Source organism: Colossoma macropomum, unplaced genomic scaffold (genome assembly GCF_904425465.1).
Source record: "Colossoma macropomum unplaced genomic scaffold, Colossoma_macropomum, whole genome shotgun sequence".
In the NCBI taxonomy this organism is placed as follows: domain Eukaryota; kingdom Metazoa; phylum Chordata; class Actinopteri; order Characiformes; family Serrasalmidae; genus Colossoma; species Colossoma macropomum.
The window spans coordinates 30,863,273-30,890,767 of NW_023494799.1; the positions used below are offsets into that span (position 1 = coordinate 30,863,273).

A 27,495-nucleotide genomic window follows, 5' to 3' on the forward strand; every position below is an offset into this window, starting at 1 on the left:
ATACCTCACAATTAATGGAGGAGGGGAAACATAATTCTCACCAGAACTTTGATATTTCCCAGAGGTTTACATTGCTGGGGTCAATTTGACCCCAAGGATGACAGATGTCAGTAAATTTGAAGACAACAGGGGTGATAATAGATATACTTATGTGTAGTTGTGAGTACTCCCAATCAAATGACCTTTGATTTGCAAGAGAAAATAAGTTAACGCATCACCTACAGGAAATACACATAAATATGGCAATTTTTCAAAGCTTTATTACTATTTAATAGCTTAATCACTATTATTTGAGTTGTTTGCAATTTGCAGTTATTTTCCACAGTGTTTAGTCTGTCATATTTACATTGCAACAAACAGAATTTAATTGAATGTGTTTTTAGCAGTTTATCAGGCAAATTCATGCGAATAAAAGAAAGCAGAAAATACATTTACCGAGATCTATGGGTTTCACAAAGACAACAAAAGTTCTAACTTCTGACTGGTGGTTTAACACCTTCAGAGAGCAGCGCTGAGTAATGTAATTTGAGCTGAAGCTGTTTCTGTCTACAGTTAGGTGCTATTGACAAAAACAAAGTGGCATAGCTTGTCAGCCAATTTGGTCATTCTAAGCTTGTACTTTAAATCAATTTGTCTTTTTACATAAGCACAATTATTTATGACAATATTCAATTTCATGATTGTGACAGGCCTAGTATAAAGTACATGTCTGTATATGCTGTAAGTCAGTGTCTGTATGATGGGCGCAAAATGGAATTTAAGTCTTTTAATGGATGCTGTCATGCTAAGAACACGAGAATAGTAATATCTATACCAAATAACTGTTTTGTATTTTATGTATACACCTAAGCTAAAGCCTTTGATTGTTTGGTATTTCAAAATTATTTTGTAACTTTTCCTTAAACTTTATCCCTATCTGGCATGCACAGACATGACTCATTACAGTTCAATTCTCAAAACAGACAGCTTTGTATGTGTTGCATCACTTGAAGCTTACATGTGCAGTCATCCTCTTAACTTTAACACATCTAACATCTAATGAAGAAGTAGTGTGGAAATCTTGCACACACAGACATGACTCCTAACATTTTACTTCTCAAAACTGACAGCTTTGTAGGTGTTGCATCACTTAAAGCTTACTCTTGCAATCACCCTTCTAACTGTAACAGACACTTCTACATCTGATGAAGTAGTGAAGAAATCCATGTTCTCATATGGTTGTTGAAGAAATACCCCAAGTGTGTGCAGAGGGCTGTTTCAGCTCTGATAAATGATTAACTGAGGACTCACATTGATCCACACAGTGATCTACGCAGCTAATATATCAAAAACAAAACCCAGAGAATCCCAGTGCTGAGTCTTCGTGCTACAAGGCTGGGATCTAAAATGCAAGCGGTTGTCAAAAGCTTCATTTTTGCCCTTTTGGTTTGTTCATTCACCTCGGCGCAAGGTAATGTGCTTATAAAAGCAGTTTACTCTTTTTGCCACATTATAGAATTACCTCTGTGGACCTTTCAAATTCTTACTGACTTCAAATGTTGTCATTGTTGCATTGATAACTTTGTTTGCCCATCGTATATAACTGCATAGTTTAGGAGCATGTTTATAAAATGTTTTAGTTCTTGCATACATAAATTAGGAAGAAATACTAGGTCCTGTGCAATCTGACATGGGTTGCTAGTATTCTTTATGATACGAATGTAATCTTTTGTGAACGTGTGAGCCTGCGGAATTTTGTCACAATGTATTTTCATAAACTGAGCATGAGTCACATTTCTTTCAGAAGCCGTTTCAAATTTTAAATCATTTAGCTTTAATGAGAGTTTCCAGATTTACATTTAATTTCTGAAACTACTTTATGAAGATCTTATCATCATTAAATGAAATGAAATTGAAGTGAAAGAATCTTGCTTTGACAACATTTTCCCACATGGTTAATATTCTGTAGTTGTCAAAAGGCAGTAAGTTTCCTTTATGCTTTCCAGAATGTTCCCGGAAAGAGATCACCTTTGCAAATATTCAAAAAACTGGCCTCGCCGCGAAGTATGATTCCGGAGATACAGTGAGAGTGAACTGTGAGACAGGCTACGTTGGATTCCTTAAACTTACTTGTGACAAGGGTGTATGGACAAAAGACGCCGGGAGAGAGTGCAAAAGTAAGCATACTGTTGTCAGGATACTTCTGTTACAAATAGTGTGATGTGACTCAAGATAGAGAATTCATATTGCGTATGAAATTAATTTCCACAGAAAGGCCGTGTGGTCACCCAGGAGACACGCCAAATGGAGACTTTAAACTCATAGGAGACACGGAGTTTGTGTTTGGAGTTACAGTGGAATACACTTGCAGACCAGGGTAAGAGTCTGTGTTGTAAAATAAAGCAGTCACCTTTCTTTCCTTATTTTCTTTCTTTATTTTTTATTATTTATAGGAGAAATAGTCACCAACATTGTTAAAATGGTAGGCTTAGTCCGCATGATGACAGCGCAACAACTAATAAAGCCTTGCCAAAAAAAAAATCTAGAAAAAGATTACATTTCTGGACCTAAAATCATCTGTCATTACAGTGTTACTGATGAAATTAGCTTCCTTGCTTGTTGTAGCACTGAAGTACTTTAACTTTGCCATGCCATTTACAGTGAGACAACCCGCATTATTTGATTTCCAGATAGTGTTTGAAAAATTTGTGAATGTGCATAAATGCCTGTGCGTCAGTCATCAATACTGCTATTAGGTCACACCTATCAGGCCTTACTAGGACTTTGATCTTAAGGTTCTGCCCACACTGTCATCTCGGTCACCCAAAGAAAACACAAAGGCAAAGAAAACATAGGTGCTTTACCTAACTTCTACATGATGAAGCCACGGCAGCTTGAAAAGGATTTCACTGCTGTACATTATCAAAATCCTATTCGTCTGTCCTTTCCACTTTGAAAATCATACAAATTATCTCATTACCACCTCTGTCTGTTTCTTATCATACAAGGTACCCGCAAAAGTAGATTTGGGTTCTGTGAAGGTTGCGTGGTGGTGACATGGAGTCTCATGAAGTTTTCATTTGGTTTTACTCGTTTGGGTTAGTAAAGCAAGCTATTTTAGTTACCGAGTGATTTTTTTTAAAATGGCGGCTATTGGTTTTTAGTGATGACGTGGGACACTTCTGTGATAGTTTTTGACATTTAATGGTTTGCACTGTTTCCAGCTTCGCCCATGCGTCTTCGTTCAGTACGCTTGGCACTCCAGAAAAAAGGGTTACCAAATCCAGCAAATCCTTCTCAGGAATCGTATGGTTCCCTTGCCAGTAGAAATGAGGGAACAAAAAAAAAACACGTCATCACAGACTTGTTTGTAACTGTCAGGTGGAACAGCAGCACAGGTTGCACCAGATGGAAAAAAATAGGTTACATTTACTCATATTGCTCTACTTCAGTACATTTTCGCTTTAACAGCACTTTGCGTTATACTTCTTTTACTTGAGTTACTTACAATTAAAGCTCTTTTGTTGGTACTTTAAAGGGCAAAAACAACAAAACTGAACTACCCTAAATATAAATATAAAGGTTTAGGTTAATGTAAACATTTCTAATTGATCAAAAAAAGGAACATTCCCTGCCCAGTTAAAACAGTCCAAATATGGAAAGCAAGCTGCGAAAACAGCCTATTTTGAATTAGCTGTATAATGCGTGGAGGCAGGAAAAAAGAGGTTGGGAGAACTGCAGGGCTGGCAGGACCTATGTGAGGACTGAATACAGTCCTCCATCCCTAGGGACCAGGTCACTACAGGGCAAGCCACCGACCTGGGGCATAAACTGACCCAACTGCAGAGGCCTGTACTAACAGGACGGTTATTTAAGAAAACAGAATTTAAAATATCAAACAGGAAGTCACCCAGTGGCAGATTTAAAAAAATATATACACCTCACGGTTCAGAGACCAGTGCCTAAGCAGATGAGCTACAGAACTAAACCAGGTAAATTGCACGAAAGAGAAGATGAATTTAGGACTTGCTTAGTAGGGCAAAGAAACATATTCTTTTTTTCCTTCTCTCTTCTTCCTTCCCCCAACAAAACCAAAAAGCAACTTAGAAACAAAGGTAGGCTTGAGAGGGTTGAGAATCCCCAAGAAACACACTTAAGGGGGCTTGGTGGGAAGCAGGAAGAACGAGAAAAAACACAGGGTCCTTTACCAGATTACTAGCCAGCCTTGTGTCAGCACTTTACAAAGACAATCCAAGGCTGAGCATTGAGTAACTCGAGAGAGCTCCTGTAGCAGGGCTTGTCCAGGTATTCAGAACTGCCCTGATTGAGAATGGATGGCTGCTCTCTGCCTCCCTCTGGTGGCGGCACGTGGTTTTGTTCCCTTACAAATTGTTTCTGTGAAGCCATACAGCCACCTATTGAGCCTACTTTCAGCTCATTTACAGGCCTTAAAGGCACAGTGACAAAAAACAGGCTGTTTAATTTTATGGAATAAAGAGAAGTTGGACAATATTCAAGTTAAAATAAATTAAGTCATTGTGCTGTTTTTGGTATATCCACAAGTAAATAATTATCTGACATAAATATGTTCACTTTTGTGTCATTATTGTTTATGTCTGGCGAGTTAGCTGCCCTTTGTCCTGCAGTTCAGTTCAGTCAAAACCAAACTTAAACTAAGTTGAACAAGAATAGCTCAGCCAGTATGCATTAAACTCCCTGTACTTACTGAATAATAAGCCTTATTGTATCGCATGTAATATGCCTAGGATTTTAAAAAATCAGTGTTGCATACAGTACATTCAGTAACTCTAGATAGTTAAATTAGCGGTGCATATTTTCTGAGAGCATATTGTTTGTTCTATAAAGTTATCTGCGAGGTGTAATTCACATAATTACAGCACTTTTATAATCTTTGTATATTTTTTCCAGATGTCATTGTTTGTTTTTTTCCCCTGTATTTTTGAAGACCTATTTATCATTTATCTACGGCATTTTGACCTGTGTATCTTGATCTATGATCTAATCTATGTAAATGTGACTTTATCCATTTTGTATATGTTAAGCCTATGAAAATTAATGTTCATGTAGCCATGGTTATAGTCAACACTTCACTTATCCTGTAGACCGCATTTTACTTTCCCTGTCTTTAACAGTTTTCATCCTTTGGATCCCAAATGAGTCAGTAAAATTAGCGTCAAGACAACGAAAACGAATGTAGCTACATAGATCACATTAACAGCAGGCTAATGAAAAAATGTTGCACAAGCAGCCGTTTAAACAGCTGTTGGGGTTAGCTGGCTAGTTAACTCAGCTGGTAATTGGAATGTTAGGTTCAAGGAACTTAAAATCAACCTAAATATACAGCTAAATAATTCTATACCAGTGTTGATCAGAAACAAGCAAACCAAAAAAAACCCCACTTATTAACATCAAGTCTACGATAGTGATAACCAGAAAATACTAGTGACTTCCAAGAATGTAAAGAACAGAAACAATGGATGAATGGAAAATTTAATTGACCAGTCAGAATTGAAGTGATAAAATCATTTAGCCAATCAGATGACTCGAAGGGAAAATTCAGCTAGTTTATTAAAAATGTAAAAATTCAATACCAGGTATGATATAGCTTCCACTGTTCAACACACTGGGAATATGATGAGTTATCAACATTGCATTGAAATACCATGTTAACTAGCTTCATTATAGTGGTATGCATCTGTGTTGGTAAAATATACTTGAGCTTCTACTGAAATTTTCCAAACATTTTCTGCTTCAAGGTATGTAATGGCCAGCAGGGTAAACATTCGTCACTGTCGTAGCCAAGGGTGGGATAATGCTGTCCCTGTCTGTGAAGGTAAAGTAAAAAACAATGTCTCTTTATAATTTTTCTTAAACATTGTAATGTCAGATTGCAAATTTTTGCATGTTGTGTTACTTCTGCATTAATAATTTCATTAACCAGAGTTGATGTAAGCCAGTACTAAATTTAAACTCTCAGGTTCTGATTTACTAAAGGTTTGCATGTGTAGAAAGACCCACTAAAAGGACCTGCCAAAAAAAGTGCAAGCTGATCTGCAAGATGAACTCGGTTCATTCAATCAATAGGTTGATTTACTAAACCTGAAAGTCATTTCGAGAATGGTGATTGCAGGTCACATGCTAATCTCCTGCATGTTTTGCTGCATATGATGTCACTATACTTGCACTGTTTACCCAAATGTTTTTTGCATAAATGATAATCTTGTGTAAAATATGTATAAAAATTAGATATTTAGTTGATATAAAGCCTCTCCAGTGACCATACTTGTTCCTGCCCTGCAAAACGATTGGTTAAAAAAAAAATTAAATTAATTAATTAAATAAATTAATTATTGAAATATGAAAGCTGATGCATAGCTGAGCGAAGCTCAGGCTCAAGAGACAACGAAGAAACTGCCAAACAGAGGGAAATGGAGGAAGCACTGAAGAAATTGCAATTATTATAAGCTTTTAAAAAGTAGCTTAAAGGTTCAGAATGCAAGAAAATATCCTGGAGCAGGGCCTTGCTGTTAAACTTTAAACTGCATAGAAGGGCTATGTGTGTGCTGTTTAAAGAAACTAGAAGAATCTAAAGTAGGAAATCTGAGGGCCATCATTTGGTAACTACCTCAATGGTAATTTTAATTCTGCCAAAAAAAATGTAAAATTCTGGGCAAACGTTTTGAAAATGCGATTTTTCCAAACGAAATTCTAGGCTCTCTGAAAGCCTCTGGACATTTAAAATGAAAACTTTGCTCACAAACCACCAATCATGTAGAGCCCAGCCACATAAATTAAAAAAAAAATCACCACACAAAGCAGAAAAATAATATCTCTAAGCTTTTAGTTTGATCATGAGAAAGGTTCCATAATAGGAATAACCTAAAGAACACCTAAACAGTTATAGTAGTTAGAAATAGTTAGTTGTAGTGTAGGTATAGTATATAGTTTAGCTATAGTTGGTTGTAGTATAGTTATAGTATAACGTTATAGAGTCTGTATGTAGATGTAATAAACGGCACAGAATCAGGCCACTGAAATTTCTTCAACAGTATCTTTAATATCTGATTGATTTGACCTGTTTTTCAGTGGTGAAGTGCCCAGCAATTCAAACCTCTGGAGATTTGATTGCAACAGGCAACACTGAGGAAGCAAGCTTTGATGATGTTATTCACTTTGAGTGTACATCTCGTCAGATGATGCTTGATGGACGAGAAAACATTCATTGCACGGAACGGGGAACTTGGAGTGGATCTGTTCCAAAATGCATAGGTTGATGCTCTGACATTGCTCTCTATTACAAGTCAAAGTCTTTGCCTGATCATTCCAGACTATAACCATTTGAGGTGGTGTGTGTCTGTAAACAGCAACATTCTGCTCAGTTTTAGTATATATGCTAGTATTGTATGTTAGCTAAATTACTTCTAAGCACAAAATTTGGCCTCATTTTATTTGTATAGCCCCCTATAGATACTCTAAAGATGTTCAAATAATTAACAAACTTCACTTGATTCTACACAACATTAGATTTAGAGCTGGGACTAGCACAGAGGTAGGGTTTAAGACAAGGGTTAGGTTAGGATTAGGTTTCGGTTTGAGGTTTGGAATAGTGAGTGAGGTTTAGTTTGCCAAAATTAAGATGAATTTAGTAGATCATTGGTCACAATGAGAGGAAACAAGTATTCAGACACTTTTGTTTTTGTTACTTAATATACTTCAAATTTACACACACTGTCTGTTTACCGACTAATGTGTGCATATGTGTATACACACTAGGGTGGGAATCTCTAGGCACCTCACGATTCGATTCAATTACGATTCAGAGGGCTGCGATGTGATTATAAAACGATTATCGATGCATCTTGATGCTTTTTTTTCTATACAGGATTTATTTTTTTCTAACTGTGTGAGGACTTCGTACTTTTTAAAGCAAAGTATTTGTAATTATCCATAACGAATTTACTTCCAATATTTTAATAAAACAAATCGAAGTGATGTGGCAAGTGATCTAGAAGGCTCTCATTCACTGCTCTTGTTTGGAGCACGTGAGACACTGACTGCCACCCATCTGCAATAAAATGCAGTGCTACGGTGATCCAGAGATCCAGTAGCAATAGATGTCCAAGCAACACGTTACAGCTGTCCTACCCGTTTTCTTTTATATTCTTTTATATTTTTTTGCTTTTGTAACTTCGGTTTTGGTCTCGTTCTAGAGAGTGGGGGGATCGCTGTGTCAGTAAAATATCTTCGAGACTGGACGCTGTATCTCGGCTCCAAAGTGTGCAACATAGCGCGAAAGCCCTGGTTCTCAACGACTGAGAACTGGCATGCAGACTGCAGGTCACATAGCAACTGTTCTGTTCTACTTTTCTGGCAGAGATGGAAGGAAAGCAGCTATAGATAAAGCTTAAAGCAGAGCAAAGTAAGTCTGCATTTTCGTTTATATTGTTTAGCCTATACTAGGACATTATCACATACTGAGACATATTGAACATTAAATGATGTGGCTCCCAATGTGGTTTGACTTTTGTTGATAGGACAAAATGGCTCTTCTTAACATTTGGGTTGTGACTCCTGACCTGACCTAGCTTTTAATACAGAGGGTGCCGGTAGGATTTCTCACTCATCCATGGGACACACCTCATAATTATTGAGTTCAGATGTTTCAGTCACACCCATTGCTAACAGGTGGATAAAATTAAGCACAGCCTTGCAGTCTCGATAGCTAAACACTGGCAGTAGAATGGGTCGTATTGATGAGTTCAATGACTTTAAACGTGGCACTGTCATAGGATGCCACCTCTGTCACTGGTCAGTTTGTGAAATTTCTGGAAACACATTCTGTGGAGTGACGAATCACGCTTCTTTATCTGACAGTCTGATGGACGAGTCTGGGTTTGGTGAATGCCAGGAGAACGTTACCTGCCTGACTGCACTGTGCCAATTGTAAAGTTTGGTGGAGAAAGGATGATGCTATGGAGTTGTTTTTCAGGGGTTGGCCAAGACCCCTTAGTTCAAGTGAAGGAAAATATTATTGCTTCAGCAGACCAGGACATTTTGCACAACTATACCCTGCCAACTTTGTGGGAACAGTTTGGGGAAGACCCTTTTCGGTTCCAGCATGACTGAGCCCCAGCGCACAAAGCAAGGTTCATAAAGGCATGATTGCGTGAGTTTGGTGTGGAAGAACTTGACTGGCCCTCACAGAGCCCTGACCTCAACCCCATCAAACACCTTTGGGATGAACTAAAACAGAGATTGTGAACCATGCCCTCTCATCCAACATCAGTGTCTGACCTCACAAATACTCTTGATGAATGGGCAAAAATTCCCACAGACACTCTTCCCAGAAGAGCAGAAGCTGTTATAGCTACAAAGAGGAAACCACTCCTTTGTAGCCTATTGATATACACTATATTACCAAAAGGATTTGCTCGTCACACTCATATGAACTTGAGTGACATCCTATTCTTAATCCACAGGGTTTAATATGATGTCGGCCCACGCTTTGCAGCTATAACAGCTTCAGGTCTTCTGGGGAGGCTTTCCACAAGGTTTAGGAGTGTGTTTATGGGAATTTTTGACCGTTCTTCTAGAAGCGCATTTGTGAAGTCAGACACTGATGTTGAACGAGAAGGCCTGGCTCGCAGGCTCCGCAATAATTCATCCCAAAGGTGTTCTATCAGGTTGAGGTCAGGACTCTGTGCAGGCCAGTCAAGTTCTTCCATACCAAACTCGCTCATCCATGTCTTTATGGACATTGCTTTGTGCACTGAGGTGCAGTCATGTTGGAACAGGAAAGGGCCATCCCCAAACTGTTCCCACAAAGTTGGGAGCATGAAATTGTCCAAAATCTCTTCGTATGCTAAAGCATTAAGAGTTCCTTTCACTGGAACTAAGGGGCCAAGCTCAACTCCTGAAAAAACAACAACACACCGTAATCCCCCCCTCCACCAAACTTTACACTTGGCACAATGCAGTCAGACAAGTACCGTTCTCCTGGCAACCACCAAACCCAGACTCGTCCATCAGATTGCCTGACGGAGAACACGTCTCCACTTCTGTAGAGTCCAGTGGTGGCGTGCTTTACACCACTGCATTCGACGCTTTCATTGCGCTTGGTGATGTAAGGCTTTGATGCAGCTGCTCGGCCATGGAAACTCATTCCATGAAGCTCTCTATGCGCTGTTCTTGAGCTAATCTGAAGGCCACATGAAGTTTGGGGGTCTGTAGTGATTGGCTCTGCAGAAAGTTGGCGACCTCTGCGCACCATGCGCCTCAGCATCCGCTGACCCCGCTCTGTCATTTTACGTGGCCTACCACCTTGTGGCTGAGTTGCTGTCATTCCCAATCACTTCTACTTTGTTATCATACCACTGACAGTTGACTGTGGAATATTTAGTAGTGAGGAAATTTCACGACTGGAAAAATGCACAGGTGGCATCCTATCATGGTACCACGCTGGAATTCACTGAGCTCCTGAGAGCGACCCATTCTTTCACGAATGTTTGTAGAAGCAGTCTGCATGCCTAGGTGATTGGTTTTATACATGTGGCAATGGAAGTGAATGAAACACCTGAATTCAATGATTTGGATGGGTGAGTGAATACTTTTGGCAATATAGTGTAGCATGGGATATCAGGAAAGCTCCTTTAGGTGTAATGTGTAGGTGTCCCAATACTTTTATCTTCTCTTCTGGGAAGGCTTTCTACAAGATTTTGGAGTGTCTGTGGGAATTTTTGCCCATTTTACATCACTCCCCCATCCCCCGCATATATACATATACATGTATATAAATATATGTATAGGATATAATGTGCATAAATTTAAAGTGGATATATTTATCAGAAATATATTAATAACAAAAACAAAAGCATTTGAAAACTTGATTACCCTCACTGTAAGTGTAAATAAAAGGCATCTACAAACTATATACAGGGGGCTATCATAATAAAGTGTTACCCAAGTTATATTATGATTCCATTTAACTCTGCAAGTGTTGAAGTCTATAAAATGCAGGTATCAGTGAGCTTATCTCCTCATCTCCACTTAACCTGCATTTTATAGACTGATACCTGCATTTTATAGACTTCAACACTTGCGGGTATCAGTCAGCTTATCTCCTCATCTCCACTTAACTTGCAGCATTTATTTAACTTATGCTTGTGAGATGCTAATTCTGGATTAGGGTGAAATCAAATTCATGCATAATTTTCTCACAGAAATAAGATGTAAGCTGCCTACAATACCACATGCGATTATTAATGACGCCAAGGAGGAATACAAAGAGAATGAACAGTTAAAATATTCCTGTGAAAAAAAATACAGGCCCAGACATGGAACCCCAAAGTGTCTCAGAAATGGCTGGAGTATAACACCAGAATGTGAAGGTAAAACCCCTCCATTTGATTTCTTTCTATAGTACAATTAATGAAAGATGAAACACAGCCGTACATTTATTCTGAACATATGTGAGCAGTTTATAACTTATTACAGTACCAGCGTTCATCCGCAATCTTTTAGTAACAAAGTATGTTTATCATTAGTCTTTGCATCTTTATAACTAGTCTCTGTGAATCTCCCTGTTATTTATCCTTGTGAGATCAGCTCCTCTCTGTTTTGTCTCATTTTGTCTACCACAGAAATTAATTGTCTGCTTGGGCCGCCCACACCTGGAACAAGCACAAGCCCAAAAGGGAAGAATGTATTCAGGGTTGGAGAGAGTGTAGAGATCACCTGCTCAGATAGTCACTGGTTGTATGGAACAAGAGAGATCAAACGAAACATTATATGCAAAGAAAGTGGTGAATGGGAACACTCGCCTGTGTGTGAGGGTAAAGAATACACAAATATAAAAACTGCAAAAACATTCTTGGTGCTTCAGTTATAACATACAGTAATTAACATCTAAACATCTTTGCAGAAATTACTTGTGATATTCCCTATGGCCAGCATGTGGACAGTCCTCACTACTACTTTAGTAGGGACAGAAGATTGGGGGTCGAAAAATCATACTGGTGTGAAAGTGGGTATCGGGCAGGAGCTAGAACTGCCACGTGTACAGAGAAAGGCTGGCTTCCAAACCCACTGTGCACTGGTAAGTCCCTGTCTGTGGACGCGTGTGGTTAATTAGCTTCCTTATTTCAAAGCAGAGAAGTATTTAAAAAGTCATGCCTGTTTTTCAGAGATTGTGTGTCCTGAGCCAACAATTGAAAACGCAAGACTGCCAGAGAATCCACAACGTCCTTATAAACCAGGTGCACGTATTCGGTACCAGTGTCTACATGGATCTAGCACGTTTGAAATCACCTGTGGTTGGCAGGGAGAATGGAACAATATACGTCCCTGCCCTGGCAAGTATCCATTTGTTAATCATTTGGAGAGACTAACAGCCAAATATTCTGACCAAAGATGAACAAAGTGATCACAGCAATATCAGCATCTTTGGCTACTCTGTGTGGTCATGCACTGTTTTTTACTTGTGTTAATCAGTTATTTAGTATCATGAATCACCGATTCATTCTGTCTGTCGCGATTGCCAATGATTTAAATGTCAGAAAACACACTGTCCACGGCTTTCAGACGGACTACATTAAGAACTTTGATTTCTTTTAGCATGTTTTCAATGTCCATATCAGTTTGTTGTGCTGCTTCAGAACATCCTGTAGCAGCACAAGGCAGCACTGTTTTTATTTTTCTCTGTAGTTGTGCTTTTAAAAGCTGTGCTGCATCCTTCTCTCACAAAACATGAACGAGGGTTAACTGATTTTGACGCTGTGCTTAGGTCATGCTTAAAAAAAAGACAAAGCCTATTATTGTTATTAATCATCTAATAATAATAATAATAATGATGATGATAATGATAATAATAATAATAAGCTATAGTTATAGTAAAGGAAAGCTAAAATTGGCTGACTTTGTATGGTAAACTTCAGCCAATTCAGAGTCAGATTTTTGCAGATGAGAAAACATGTCAAGTTTTAAAAAAACAAACACGCATATTAATGCCATCTTAAACTTGTGTACCATGACACTGCCTAAAACGTTTCATCTGAGCCAGCTAAATTTTCTGTGTTTTACGGATGTGTTTAAAAGCAGGCTGACCAATCAGAGCTTGCAGTCCAAACAAATATGCATCTTGATGGTGGCAGAACTGCTAATCTTGATTGGAGCCAAGCACGAAAGCTTCTACCATAAGAAACATAAGCAATGTGCTGACTAAAAAAATGTTTTTTTTAGAGTTTAAATAAAATGCATTGTGGATCACAGCTGAAAGGCTAGCAAATGACTGTGAGTACATTAGTAAAACATAGAAACTGTTCATAGATGCTTTATCGTTTTTCTAGGTGTGTCCTGGTCTGTTCCTGCCCGGTCCTTTTGCAGAATATTTCTTCCCAGTGTGTGTCTTTATATTACAATACATAATATTATACAACAGTTAGTTCCGGCCACACAAGCTGATTGGTTGAGAAGCGTTCAAGCTGTGCTGTTATTTCGCCATAACATCACGTTTTATTCACAAACACTGTATCACTCCGCTGAGACGCCGTTGCTAAGCAACGACTTTGACAGCTGTAAGAGACGCGCAAGCCATTTGAATGTTTTTACTTCTTACTTTGCCACAACCAGAAAAAGGACACTTTTAAGATCACATTTGACTGACAGCTGATTTGGTCAGACGCTGAAGATGAGACTACACTAAATTCCCAAACTGTCATCACCAGCAGCTTTTCAGTCAGCAGCTGTGACAGAAGAACAGCTAAACAACCTGGAATTAGTCAGAAATGAACCAAATACCATTCACCAAACAAAATGGACTGTAAGATGCTTTACAGACTGGCTGGAACAAAACAACATTAATATTGATCTAACAAAAAAAACAACACTGAGCTAAACTTGATATTGCAGCAGTTTTATGGCTCAGTCCGTACTTCAAAAGGTGAGGCTTACAGCAGACTGCAGCGAGTGAGCGGAGCTCATTACTCTGACGTAGCAACAAGCTGCTTGTTAAGGAACTATTAGCGGAAATTTAGCAGAAAGAACTGCTAACATTAAAACATACTAAATGCCACGTTCACGGCTCAGTTTATTTATTTCTTACTTTGTTTATTCAACGGTTGTATAAAAGCAATAGAACACTCGAGGTCGTGTGTTATCGCAAAAAAAAAAAATATGGTGAAGGAGGGGCATGTGTTGTGCAACCCCACACATTTTAATGCCAAAAAACGTTCATGACACTTGAACATGTATAAATGTAATTGAATCTTAAACCTGAAAATATGTGCATCATTAGTCATTACATACACCTAGGGAATTAAAACAGTTGTGTCTGTTGATAAAGGACTCTACAGTGCTCTGTATGTAATGTAGCTTCTTAAAATGGGAGAACAAAAGTAGAGAAGGTCAGATTATTTTGTTCTGTTTCTTTACATTGGGCTTTCTTGCCTTTAAAAAATTTCATGTTCACTTTCTTCTCACATACATTCATACATCATTTTGTTATTAAATGAGGCTAAATTTTAAAAGTCATTTTTAAGTCTCTGACTACATAAATAACTTGCATTTAACTACTACTACTATTGTCAGAGAAAGGCAAAGAGAAATAACTGCCCACATCCTGCCCACTGTACTGCACATTACATTACAACTGCTCAGTCTGATGTATTTGTTCTTCTTATTGTTGTAATCATAATGCCTTTACATGTTATGGCCAGCTACCTGTCCAAAACCTGATATGGTGATAACCAGTGGCACCATTATTGAACCTCAAAAGGTCAAGAATGTCTACACAAAAGGATATACTGTGGAATATAAATGTTCTGAAGGATTCGTGTTTGAGAAGGAAGGCGTTGCCCGCTGTACTGGGAGGGAGTGGACATACCCAAAATGTATACGTAAGTATATTTTAGACTGTATATTATGGCAGTTTATTTGTTTTTGTATTATTATTAATAGTGTTGTTTGATAGTGTACTGCACTAGTGTAATAGTGTTGTGTTTCTTGAGTGCTGTTTTTAATTTCACTGCCATTTCATGGGAGCATCATTCAGTAGTTGACCTTTTCCACTACTGGTGCAGTACTGGCTTTTCTAAGTGTACAGGTGTACAGAGCAGATGCTGCTTGATAATTACACCTGAGATTAAACACTAAAAAGAAGCCTGTAATTTATGTTTAATCTCCATCATTGCACTAGTTCAGTAGCAAAACAGACAAGTAGCAAATGGGCAGTATAAAGAGACAGAAGCCTGACATCACCACAGGAAAACTGCACTGCAAAATGTAAATAAAAAAGAATAGAGTAAAAAATGGAAGCACATTGCAGTCCAGAAAATGTAATGTTTATTTTCTTAGACAATCAGCTCTGAGTACATTTCTGTGTTGCTTGGAACAGACTAAATAAAGTAATGATAATAAACAGCTACTGTTTATGGAAAGGAACAGTTTGGCAAAAAATCAAATGTACGCAGTTTCCCACTTACCCCACATCAACATTATTAGTTATTAATAAGGAGAAAGAACTGAAATCGAAAACTTAATCTGAGGCGTCCATACGTCTGTGTGACATGCATGCATGTGAATGGGAGTTGGATTTCAGCACAACACCTGGACTGGGCTACAGCAGTTTTGCATACGTTTGTGTGTGAAGTCTTGGTTAAGCTTTTAATTAACAGAGTTTCACGAAATTCGGTTGCACCACCATCAATCCTTAGATCTAGTAACATCAGTCCACAGTGACAAATGCTGAACACTGTTGCTTTAACATGACAATAAAGTTCAGAATCATTCAGTAAAGATGTTGCCATGGAAACACAGATGGCACTTACTTGCACTAACTTTTTGCAATCCATGGAAAAAATCTATGTAGTACGGAAAAGCAAATTGTGTGTTTTCAGAGTTTATTTGAAAAGAAATTAATACATATATCAAGTCTGCCAATTGAAAGCTGTATGGAAAAAAAATCCATAAAAACTAAACGGGCAAAAAAATTACCAGTACATTTTCCATTACATTAGACAATTTCGTCATTCCTTTGTGTTAAATTAAAGAACTTATTCTGTGTGTATACAGGCCAATTCTTTCTCTTCATATACAGAACATTCCATAGGGGTGTCATCAGATGTTTATGTACAGGAGGGCTAAGCCTGTACTGGGGGGGCTGGGGGCATGGTCCTCCAGGAGAATATAGTCCCAAAATGTCTGTTCATCATGAACTTTTAGAGGAACAACAACCAGAAAATTTACCAAAAAATGGCTATTTGGTCCTTGTGGTTTGTATTAGGCACAACGTTAGTATTAAATACTAAAATATAAAAAAAAAAAATACTAAAACTTAAATACCATACTGACATGCCAAAAGTCATGGGACAGGATCTATTATCATGTAGGACCCCCTCTAGCCCGGCTAATGGCCCAATGGCAAGGTGCATTATCCTTCTGGAATATCCTGTCACTGTTTGGGAACATGAACATGGAACCGTTACTCATCAGACCACACCACATGTTGGCAGTCCTCTAGGAGTCAGTTAGCAACTTTATGAGCCCAGGTGAGGCGCTGTGTCCGTGTCATGGTGTTAACAGAGGAACTCTTGTGGATCTTCTGCTCCCATATCAGTGGAAGCTAAGGCACGCTGCACTGACCTGTGGGATATGCATGTGGGGCCTCCTGCATTGAATGTGGATGTGATTTTTTTGCCAGACTCGCCTGTCTGTTTGCACAGACAGTTCTAGCCAGACGCCACCGGTCACAATCATTAAGCATCTGTGGGCGGCCACTGCATCCTCTGTGGGTGGTCATGCCTTTTATGATGTATTCCCAGTACACACGTGACACTGTGGATCGAGGAATGTTATATGCCCACACAACTTCAGAAATGGAATCTCCCATCCGCCTGGCACCCACTATCATGCCTCATTCAAACTCCGATAATTCACGTCACCTTGCCATGAGCATGTTAGCCAGTGTTCAGCTTCACTCACAAGATAACACTTCAAAACTTGTAAAACAATGTAGGCGTTCCCAAGCCGTCCCCTGAGGTAACGCCACTCCTTAATCAATTTACATACTGCTATCCCATGACTTTTGGCATGTCAGTGTATATCTATCAGGTACAGATCAAGCAAAGGTTCTGACGTCAAGCACTGCTTAGATAAGCTGCAATGTCATTAAAGTGGTAGAGCCCTAAAACTGTCTTGGCTGATGAATTACATCTGGGGTTAGTGGAAAAAGGTGCAAATTTGATTTTTTGCTGAACCATTTCTTAGTTGGTTATATGTATATGTAAGTTGGTGGTGTCAGAATGTGCTTGAAGCTGACTGGTGCACAGAGAGTCTGAAATAGCAGCATAATCTTGAGAGATTAATAGAAAATATTCAGTTTTATTTGTGTGTCCTGTGTTTGGATTCCAGCTAAACCGAACGTCTGTGCTTCATTCCGTTTGGAAAATGGACTCACACATTATTTCACAAAGGACACAGATTCTCCCAGACCGTCTCAGGGTATTTACTACTCATGTGACGCAGATTATAAAACATTTGAATACACATGGTGGGGAGAAACAAGCTGCAGTCCGGATGCTTTGGACTACACACCACGGTGTATACGTGAGTCTATTTTCCTTGCTTTTTTCATAGCACCACATTTACAGCACAGAAGGGAATGGCTGATTTGGGGTTTCATGTCTTTTTGGTCTCTGTTAACAGACAAAAATAAGTGTGGCCGTATTCCCAACATTCCACATGGAAAACTAGCTTATGACCAACATCATCAAAGGGATTTGATTAATGTCTATTGTGATTTTGGCTTCAAAGCAAACACATCTTTCGTCACATGTAAAAACGGACAGTGGACGACCACGAAATGTGAACGTAAGTTACATTTGATTATGACTTCAGTCCATTAAATCACCTGAGACCTGATGCGATGGCAGAAAAATTAATAATAATCAAATTTTGACATAGACAGTGGGTCTGCAGGCATGTAGGAACAGTAATCACTGAACTGTTTGTAGATTTTACAGAGTTTGAGAAGAATCTAAATCACAGTCTGTCAACTCATTAAAAGGTCACAATTCATGTTGGCTTAAGTATCCAACTTTACTTCTTACAATTTATTTTAATGTTGTTTGACCTTTTTCCATAGAATATTCAAATGAACTCAAACTTCACTTGAGACTCCTCTATTAATAGAATAAAATGGAGTTGGAGTTTTTCTTGAACTTAGAAAATCCACAGCTAATGTTAAATTGCTTAATAAACAAGTATTGTGTTGTCTTTCACACTGCTTTCACCACAAAGTAACCGTTTCTCAAAAAATGCATTTTTAGCCCTAACAGGTGAAAACTATGGTGCTCCTCCACAAGTAGAAAATGCAGTCATCACTGAATACACTCAAGAGCCACACCAAACAATAGTGAAATTTGAATGTCGAGAACATTTTGAACTAAAGGGGAGACAGACAGTTTACTACATAAACAAACACTGGGATAAAACACCTACATGTGAATGTGAGTACATGTATTTATGATGATGATGATGATGATGATTATTATTATTATTATTATGATTATTATTATTATTATTATTATCATTATTATTATTACAAAACCAAAAAAGGATCAGTTTCATTTGATTTTTTTATCGTATCTTTTTAATCTTAATGTCTTTATATGCTAGTGTCAAAATCTGCATGTGGAAAACCTGAAACGAAGATAACCCGTGGCATCATTAAAGATTCTGAAGAGATCATGGACTACTACACAGAAGGAGATACTGTGGAATATAAATGTTTTGAGGGATTCATGTTTGAGGATGAAACGTCCGCACGCTGTACTGACGGGAACTGGACTTACCCAAAATGTATACGTAAGTACATTTTAGACAGAATATTGTGACTCAATGTTTTTTTTCATTCCTAATAGTAGTGCTGTGTGTTAGTACTGTGTTTGTTGTGTTTATTGTGTGCTGTTTCACTGCCTCTTCATGGTGGCATCATTCTGTAGCTGCCTTTTCCACTGTTTAAGCTTTATGCATTAAGTTTAAACTTGCGTGTGCAGGGAGAGAGGTACATATGACTTGCATAAAACACTGGTACCTGTCTGTGTAGCTGTGCAGCTAAACATGCTGTGTTTAGGCTGGAGAAAACAATACAATCCTATGGAAATTATTTAGCTAGCTGACATGGAACCAAAAAAGACCACTCGATTAACTTCTTAAGGTACTGTTACCTAAAGGCACGTTCAAAATAACCTCAGAGAATCGTTTTTGGTCTTAGAATTGCTGTTACATTACTTTGCTAGTCTGTCTGTCCAACAGGGTTATACAACAAATTTAGTAGCAAGGAAGCAAACAGAGGAGGCCATTTATAAACATGATTTTTTAGTAAAAACCAAACTGCCTCAGTCATTCAAAAGCAAAAGGAAATCTTTTGTTCACTGTGGGTTAAATCAGTAGATGAGCTAATGGTAGTGCTAACAGTTTAATGTTAGATGAGGGGCAGACGTCGCCTTAAGCACAAGGTACATTAGTTCCTGCCAGTGGATCATGTGAAACATGTTGGCTTAAGATAAGATAAGATAATCTTTTATTAGCCCCACAACGGGGAAATTCTCAGTATAACAGCAGCAAAGGGAGAACAAGACAGTTAAGAAAAAGAAAAGAAGTAACAAGAAGAGAATTAACAAGCAAGTAATTAACTTTGTTAATTACTTAACAAGGTTTTTATAGTTTGTTACTTGTTACTATATAGACAATATATATAAAATACTAAAATGAATGAATTCACAGTGTATGTTCTGGAGGTGTGTGAGGTCTAATGTGGGGCGGAGGAGGTCCTACTGGGAGCAGTGCTGGTTGTACAGTCTAACAGCAGCAGGAAGGAAGGACCTGCGATAGCGCTCCTTCACACACTTGAGGTGAAGCAGCCTGTCACAGAAGGACCTGCCCAGTGCTGCCAGAGTGTCATGCATGGGGTGGGAGCTGTTCTCCAGCATGGATGCTAGTCTGGCTAACATCCTCCTGTCTCCCACCATCTGCACTGGGTCTAGGGGGCTTCGAAGGACAGAGCTGGCCCTCTTAATGAGTCTGTCAAGCCTCTTCCTGTCCACAGTTGAGATGCTGCTGCCCCAGCAGACCACTCCATGAAAGATGGCTGATGCCACAACAGTGTTGAAGAAGGTTCTCAGGAGTGCCCTCTGCACTCCAAATGACCTCAGACTCCTAAGCAGGTAGAGTCTACTCTGGCCTTTCCTATAAAGTGCACTAGTGTTCTCTGACCAGTCCAGTCTATTGTTGAGGTGAAAACCCAGGTACTTATAAGAGTCCACTCTCTCAGTGTCCCTTCCCTGGATGTTCACTGCTGGAGGGAGGTGACTGCGTCTGCGAAAATCCACCACCATCTCTTTCGCTTTCCCTGCGTTGATCAGGAGGTGGTTCCTCAGATACCAGTCCACAAGTCCTGGGTCAGTTCTCTGTACTCTCTGTTGTCCTCATCTGTAATGAGTTTGATAATCCTGTGCCCTCACATACTGTGGTCAGTTGGTCAGGTAGTCCAGATTCCAATTTGATAGGTGGTGATCCACCCCTGTGTTCTCCAGCTTGTCCCTCAGGAGCCCAGGCTGTATAATGTTAAAAGCACTGGAGAAATCAAAGAACATGATTCTCTCAGTGCTCCCAGGCTTCTCCAGGTGAGAAAGAGCTCTGTGAAGCAGGTAGATGACAGCATCATCCACTCCAATGCCAGGTTGATAGGCAAACTGGAGTGGGTCCATAGATGAGCTGACCAGAGGGCAGAGATGCACAAGACCAGCCTCTCTAGTGTTTTCATCAGGTGCGATGTCAGTGCCACTGGCCTGTAGCTGCTGAGGTTCTTTGGTCGCTGTGTCTTTGGCACTGGTACCAAATAAGATGTTTTCCATAGTTGTGGTTCCCTCCCGAGCTGACGCTGATGCCATCTGGACCCGCAGCTTTCCTCATTTTGATCTTTCTGAGCTCCTTTCTCACCTGGGCTGTTGTAAGGCACAGATTGGAGCAGGGGGGCTGGGTGCTGGAGTGTGCGGGTAGGGGGGTTGAGCTGGCAGCAGAGTGACCAGTGGTGGGTGGCTGTGAGGTGAGAGTTGTGAAGAGGGGGGTAGTTGTGGGAGAGGGGGCAGTGCAGTGCCCTGAGAGTCCAGAAGAGGTGGTTTGCAGCAGGGGTAATTGTGCAGGGGGGTGGTGTGTGATCAAATCTATTGAGAAATAGATCGTTCACCCGCTTTTGGTCTCCTACTGCCAGGGGGTCAGGTTTCTTGTGCGCAGAGTTTGTTTTTAGGCTTTTCCAGACCCCACTGATGTTGTTATTCTGCAGCTGTTCCTCCATCTTCTTTCTGTAGCTGGCTTTTCCCACCCTGATTTTCCTTCTCAGTTTCCTCTGCACAGCTCTCAGTTCCTCCTTGTCACCTGATCTAAAGGCCCTCTTTTTCTGCTTTGTAGTAACGTTAGCAGGAGGACAGAAGACACTGAGCTGCTAGTTTATTAAATACGCCTGCCTTGTACGTCTGTTGGCCATTTTATCTTCTACACAAACTAAATGCTGACGTAAACAACATGTTGCTATGGTGAATACTAGGTTGCTATGCTCAATGCAGTGAAGCAACTACCGTAGCGTTAAATAAACGTTTGTACAGTGTCAGTGTTTTTAGCATTCATTTTTACCATTTACACTTCTGTGTGTGAAAAGTTCTCAACTTTTGACAATGTCAACTATTTTTTTTAAGCCACCACAACCCTGGCTCTTCCAAATGTACAGAGTGCTTCTTCATACTGATATTGATGATCATAAGTGCAGTAATGACATCTGAGATTAAACACTGAAAAGAAGATGTGCAGGACCCTGCAATTTATATTAAATCCTAAAGGTCCATCGCTGCCCCAGCTTATTGTTTTTTATTTTGTTTTGTTTTGTTGTTTTTTTTTTTGGTTAAAATTATATATAGTACTGTGCAAAAGTCCACCCTTTATTTATTTCAGAAAGCATGTATTTAACAGAAAATGACACAAAAGCCTCAACAACTAAATATAAATACAGCTTTATTAGAATTTAATGTGCCCACCAGCTACAGCTTCCTTTCTTTTCAGGAGACTTGCTTTCAGTTTCTCAAAGAAATCTGCAGGGGTGTTTTCCAGTTTCTTTTAAAGACCCTCGACGTTCAGTCTTGAAGTGCAGAAGTTGGTTGCATTTTCTGCATGATTCAGGTTATCCCAAAAACATTCAATGATGTTGAATGCCTGGTCTCTGGAAGAGACATGGAAGTCTGATCTCTGGGGTGACTACATTCGACTGTATTTACAGTATCACAGTTACAAATGGCTGTGTACCTCCAAAACTGCAACAAAACCATATTTTATGTAGGTAAACCGTGAGAGTTGACGCCTGTGTAATTTTTGACACTGACCATGGCATGGTCCGCAAATCACAGTAAAGGTGGCTTAAATATCTAACTATTCTTCTTACAGTTCATTTCAGTGTTATTGCATGATGATTTTTGTGTGTTTATCAGTATCCATGATGCCTTTATTAATTAAATTACCAACTCCAAATGTTGTTATACATCCCCAAACATTGATCCTCCACTATGCTTAACTGTTGGTTGTAGACAATGAGTTCAACAAATTTTTTATTACAGTGTACATGCTGCTTTCCGTTACTTAAAAAGATCTCAAATTTAGACTCATCACTAGATAAAAGCATACTTCACATTTCAGATGTTTGGTTCTGATGGTTCTAGTGCAAAGTTCTTTTCTCAGTAAGGGCTTCTTGACAGCTACATATCCTTTCAGACTCAGTGTCAAATTGTCCTCTCACAGTGAAAGGGAGGATCTGTGGATTTGTTCATATCTGAAGCAGCTTGATGTTCTCCTCTCTCTCAAAGATGAAAGCTTTAAGTATTATTTATCTGGTGAACAGTTTTGGTGGCCTTGAAGTCCAGTTTTCTCTACATCTTTTACATTTTTTTAATAATGAATAATAATAATCATTTTAATAATGTGTATGAAAAGGAAATGTACAGGGCAGCTAAGGTGAGTTTGGCTGGTTGCTTGTGTGAATGTTAGTGTCTCTTTGAAGGAGAACATAAATTCAGCGATGCCTTTGGGAGCAGCTTGTGTTAGGAGGACACAGCTGCAACTGGTTGTTTTTTTTTTGGTTTTTGGAAGGTAGGAAGAGTTAAAGTGGCACACAAATGCACAAAAGTAAAATGTGGACGAATTAAATACTGTTAGATTTGATGTACTTCGTGTGTGTTTAGGATTATTGAGATCGCAAGAAGCAGAAAATGCAACCAACTTTCAAGACTGAACTTTAGATTTCTTTGAAAAACTGAAAGCAAGTTTCTCAAAAAGAATGGAAGATGTAGTAAGAAGTAATATGTTGGAGGTCTTTTTTTAGGGTAAATACACAAGAAATACATTTGAGTTGCTTAAGAAGAATTACTGTATTCTCGTTTATCCTACATTCACCACCAAGTCTGAAAAAATGATTGCATCTTTGTGCCTAATAGGTGACGTCTGTGGGCCTCCTCCACAAGTAGAAAATGCGGATATCAAATCTTCCGTTAAAGAGCCACGAAAAGAAGTGACATATGAATGTCATGAACATTTTGAACTGAAGGGGAGACGCACAATTTACTGCAGAAGCAGAGGCTGGGATGAAGCACCTACATGTGAATGTAAGTACAAGTACTTATTAAGTATTATTATTATTATTAGTAGAAGTAGTAGCAGTAGTATTGTTATTATTAGGGCTGGGCAATATGACAACAATAATAATAATTATCACAGTATAACTTTCTTTGATATCAATATAAGAAATGTTTGAAATTATAGGCCATTCTTACACTTGTGCATTGTTTTGACAGCCTGGTGACATTTTCAACTGCAAGAAAAGCGACACTGTTGTCATCAAGAAAGGGCGCACTTTCAATTTGACGAGGGAGGGGATGGGAACTAAAATGGGTCGCCAATTATACCTTTATGCTATACTTCACACACACACACACACACACACACACATAAATATATATATATATATATATGTGTGTGTGTGTATATAATATATATAATGTAATGTTCGTGTGAGGGAAACAATGACCAGTGTTTTACAGTTTTGAGAGGCAGTACCTGGCATTTTGCCGAGGCAGACAGACTACTCAAAAACCATGGGATAACATCTGAATCATAGGGTTGTACCTTGATACATCCTTCAAATGTATTGCAGTTCTTCCACCACTCAGACAACTTTGACAGCATAGTGAAATCCAAATGTCTGCTAGCTTGGGTTTGAATACTGTGAAATGCTCTGACATGGATGTGGTAGGAGTGATAGGCGGGGTGATCCATCATTAAAGTGCCGAACCAGCTAATGCTTGTTGGTCGTACTAAGCTGACGCTGTTGAGAAACTAAACAGTTTAGCTGTAATCAAATAGCCCAGTAGTTGTCATCAGACAGCAAAAAAAAATCTGTTTTCTTTTTAAATTTTGAATATTACAAAAATCGTGGGCGAGACTGTTGCTTTAACTAGCTGGTATAAACAGCTGACCTGGGATTTGTCCCCCTATTCCATGACCCATTTGTAAAATGTTCTGTCATGTTCTGGTTTCTTCAACTTTCACTCAGGAGCAAAAATCAGCCTTTAAGCTTGAAAGAAATAACTATTCGGTATTCATCATGATAATTATTGATATCGACTGACATGAATTCTTTTATTTTGATAGCATTTTAGGCCATATCACCCAGGCCTGATCGTTATTATTATTATTATTATTATTATTATTAATGATAATCATAATACTGATAATGCTGTATTTGTCAGCAAATGCTATCATGGTTGAAAAGTGTACACTGCTACTAAGTGCCCCCTGGGCTGCATGTTACAATTGCTCTTAACCACAAAACAACAAGCTATCAGTTTAATTTAATTCATTTGTTCTTCTTATCATTTTAATCATAACGCCTTTACATGCTAGTGTCGCCATCTTCATGTCTAAAACCTGAAGAGATAAGCAGTGGCTCCTTTAAGGATCCTCAGAAGACTAAGGACTACTACACAGAAGGAGATACTGTGGAATATGAATGTTCTGAAGGATTCATGTTTGAGATGGAAAACTCTGCCCGCTGTATTGGGCGGCGTTGGACTTACCCAAAATGTATACGTAAGTACTTTTAATACTGAATATCGAGATTTTATTTATTGTGTGCTGTTTTAAATTTCACTGCCATTTCATGGGGGCATCATTCAGTAGCTGGCCTTTTCCACTACCAACACAACACTGGCTTTTTCAAGTGTACACGAAGACAAACAAAACAAAGGAGTTTATGAAATGGCTGGAATGTACCATCTGTTATGTTCATGCTATCCCATTAGCAGCTGCACTTCCGCTTTCTCCTGAACTCAGGGCTCCATTTGCTCAAACACGAACTGCAAATTTTCTAAAATCTACATAGAAGGTGTGTGACTTTTGGCTCGGGGTGAAAATGCCCAGATCTCATTTACATACCTAAGATTTGGCCCTAGATTTTTTATTTTTTTTTTACAAAGGAAAAAAAAAGTTTAATATCAAATTTCGATATTTTAGAAGACTTTTGAGATCACTGAGAATCTGTTTTACAAGCTTGATCTTACAAACCCAGTTCCAAAAACATTGGGACAAGTAAAATGCAAATAAAAACAGAAAGTAGTGATTTATAAATCTACTTTGACCTGTACTTGAACAAAAACAGTACAGACAAGACATGTTTTACCATATTTCATTAATTTAATCTTTCTGAAATTGATGCCTGCAGCATGTTCCAAAAAAGTTGGGATGGGGCCACAGATAAGCTTGAGCCCAGCAAATTCTACCACATCTCTCGATGTTACTGACATATGACCTCTGCTGTGCATAGTACTGTTTCAACCTGCATTTGTGGACGCAGCGACAAACTCTGTTTATTCGCAGCAGTTTGTCAAAGTATTCCTGCAGCTTCATTTAGTGAATGACATTTAGTCAACACTGCAGACATGAAGCTGAAACTAAACACTGAAAACTGCCAATATTGGTGAGATGGATAACGTCTTATCAGAGCAAAGAAGTACTTTGGCTAGTTGCTTGTGTGAATGTTAATGTCTTTTTAAAGGGGAACATAAAGTCAGCGATGCCTTTGGGAGCAGCTTGTGTTAGGAGGACACAGCTGCTACTGGTTGTTTTTTTGTTGTTGTTTTTGGAAGGTAGGAAGAGTTAAAGTGGCACACAAATGCACAAAAGTAAAATGTGGACGAATTAAATACTGATAGATTTGATGTACTTCGTGTGTGTTTAGGATTATTTAGATCGCAAGAAGCAGAAAATGAAACTAACTTTCAAGGCTGAACTTTAGATTTCTTTGAAAAACCGAAAGCAAGTTTCTCAAAAAGAATGGAAGATGTAATAAGGGCAAAAGTTGGAAGTGATTTTTTAGGGTAAATACATGAGAAATACATTTGAGTTGCTTAAGAAAGAATTATTGTATTTTCATTCATCCTTCGTTTCACCACAAAGTCTGAAAAAATGATTTTGTGCCTAATAGGTGACGTCTGTGGGCCTCCTCCACAACTAGAAAATGCGGATATCAGGTCTTCCATTGAAGAGCCACGAAAAGAAGTGACATATGAATGTCATGAACGTTTTGAACTGAAGGGGAGAGGCACAATTTACTGCAGAAGCAGAGGCTGGGATGAAGCACCTACATGTGAATGTAAGTACAAGTACTTATTATTATTATTATTATTATTATTAGTAGTAGTAGTAGTAGTAGTAGTACTAGTAGTAGTAGTAGTAATAGTAGCATTGTTACTATTAGGGCTGGGCGATAAGACAATAATAATAATAATTAACACAATATATGCAATTTGGGGACTTTTCTAATCTTTGACACTTTTAACTACTGAATAAGTGTGTTTTCTACAGGTTATTACTATTGACTTCACCTTCAATTTCCTGATTTTAAAGGTGCCATATATGCACTTATTCAGTATTTTAAATTGTTTTCTAAAATCTAGAGGTCTGTGACTTTGCTTGGGGTGAAAAATGCCCAGATCTCATTTACAACCCATTTTTTTTTTTTACAAAGGAAAAAAAAGTTTAATAAGAACAATTTTGATATTTTAGAATACTTTTGAGATCAAAAGTTGGGACAGTAGGAAAACAGAAGGCAGTGATTTATGAATCTATTTTGACTTGTACTTGAACAAAAACAGTACAGACAAGATATTACCATATTTATATATACCATATTTCATTAACTTAATCTTTCTGCAGTTGATGCCTGCAACATTTTCCAAAAAGGTTGGCATGGGGGCAACTTAAGACTAGAAATATTGTGAAATGTTCAGACAACATCTTATACAGGTGATGCAATCATGCTTGGATATAAAATGAGCATTGAAGAAAGCCCTAGTCCAGCGTGCTGCTCCGGAGCCACATGCGGCTCTTTTACTTCTCTTTTACAGC

The 27,495-nt window shown here is 38.7% G+C and overlaps 1 protein-coding gene across 3 annotated transcripts in view; it reads left to right on the top strand.

The window, feature by feature from the left end:
• The first annotated feature begins 1,299 nt into the window (after positions 1 to 1,299).
• The window catches only part of LOC118818710 (complement factor H-like), a 32,224-nt gene continuing 6,028 nt past the window's right edge, over positions 1,300 to 27,495 (top strand). The window contains exons 1-17 of one of the 3 annotated variants that reach the window (XM_036586064.1): positions 1,307 to 1,450; positions 1,986 to 2,156; positions 2,251 to 2,356; positions 5,757 to 5,833; positions 7,087 to 7,269; positions 11,220 to 11,387; positions 11,640 to 11,831; positions 11,921 to 12,094; positions 12,183 to 12,350; positions 14,712 to 14,891; positions 17,404 to 17,598; positions 17,698 to 17,862; positions 18,321 to 18,500; positions 18,670 to 18,858; positions 23,529 to 23,696; positions 24,994 to 25,179; positions 26,573 to 26,740. In XM_036586064.1, the coding sequence (XP_036441957.1) occupies positions 1,387 to 1,450; positions 1,986 to 2,156; positions 2,251 to 2,356; positions 5,757 to 5,833; positions 7,087 to 7,269; positions 11,220 to 11,387; positions 11,640 to 11,831; positions 11,921 to 12,094; positions 12,183 to 12,350; positions 14,712 to 14,891; positions 17,404 to 17,598; positions 17,698 to 17,862; positions 18,321 to 18,500; positions 18,670 to 18,858; positions 23,529 to 23,696; positions 24,994 to 25,179; positions 26,573 to 26,740 (2,734 nt within the window). In that variant the 5' untranslated portion in view covers positions 1,307 to 1,386. Of the gene's footprint in view, positions 1,451 to 1,985; positions 2,157 to 2,250; positions 2,357 to 5,756; positions 5,834 to 7,086; positions 7,270 to 11,219; positions 11,388 to 11,639; positions 11,832 to 11,920; positions 12,095 to 12,182; positions 12,351 to 14,711; positions 14,892 to 17,403; positions 17,599 to 17,697; positions 17,863 to 18,320; positions 18,501 to 18,669; positions 18,859 to 23,528; positions 23,697 to 24,993; positions 25,180 to 26,572; positions 26,741 to 27,495 lie in introns of all 3 variants that reach the window. The other 2 variants (XM_036586065.1, XM_036586066.1) reach the window with 2 other exon arrangements.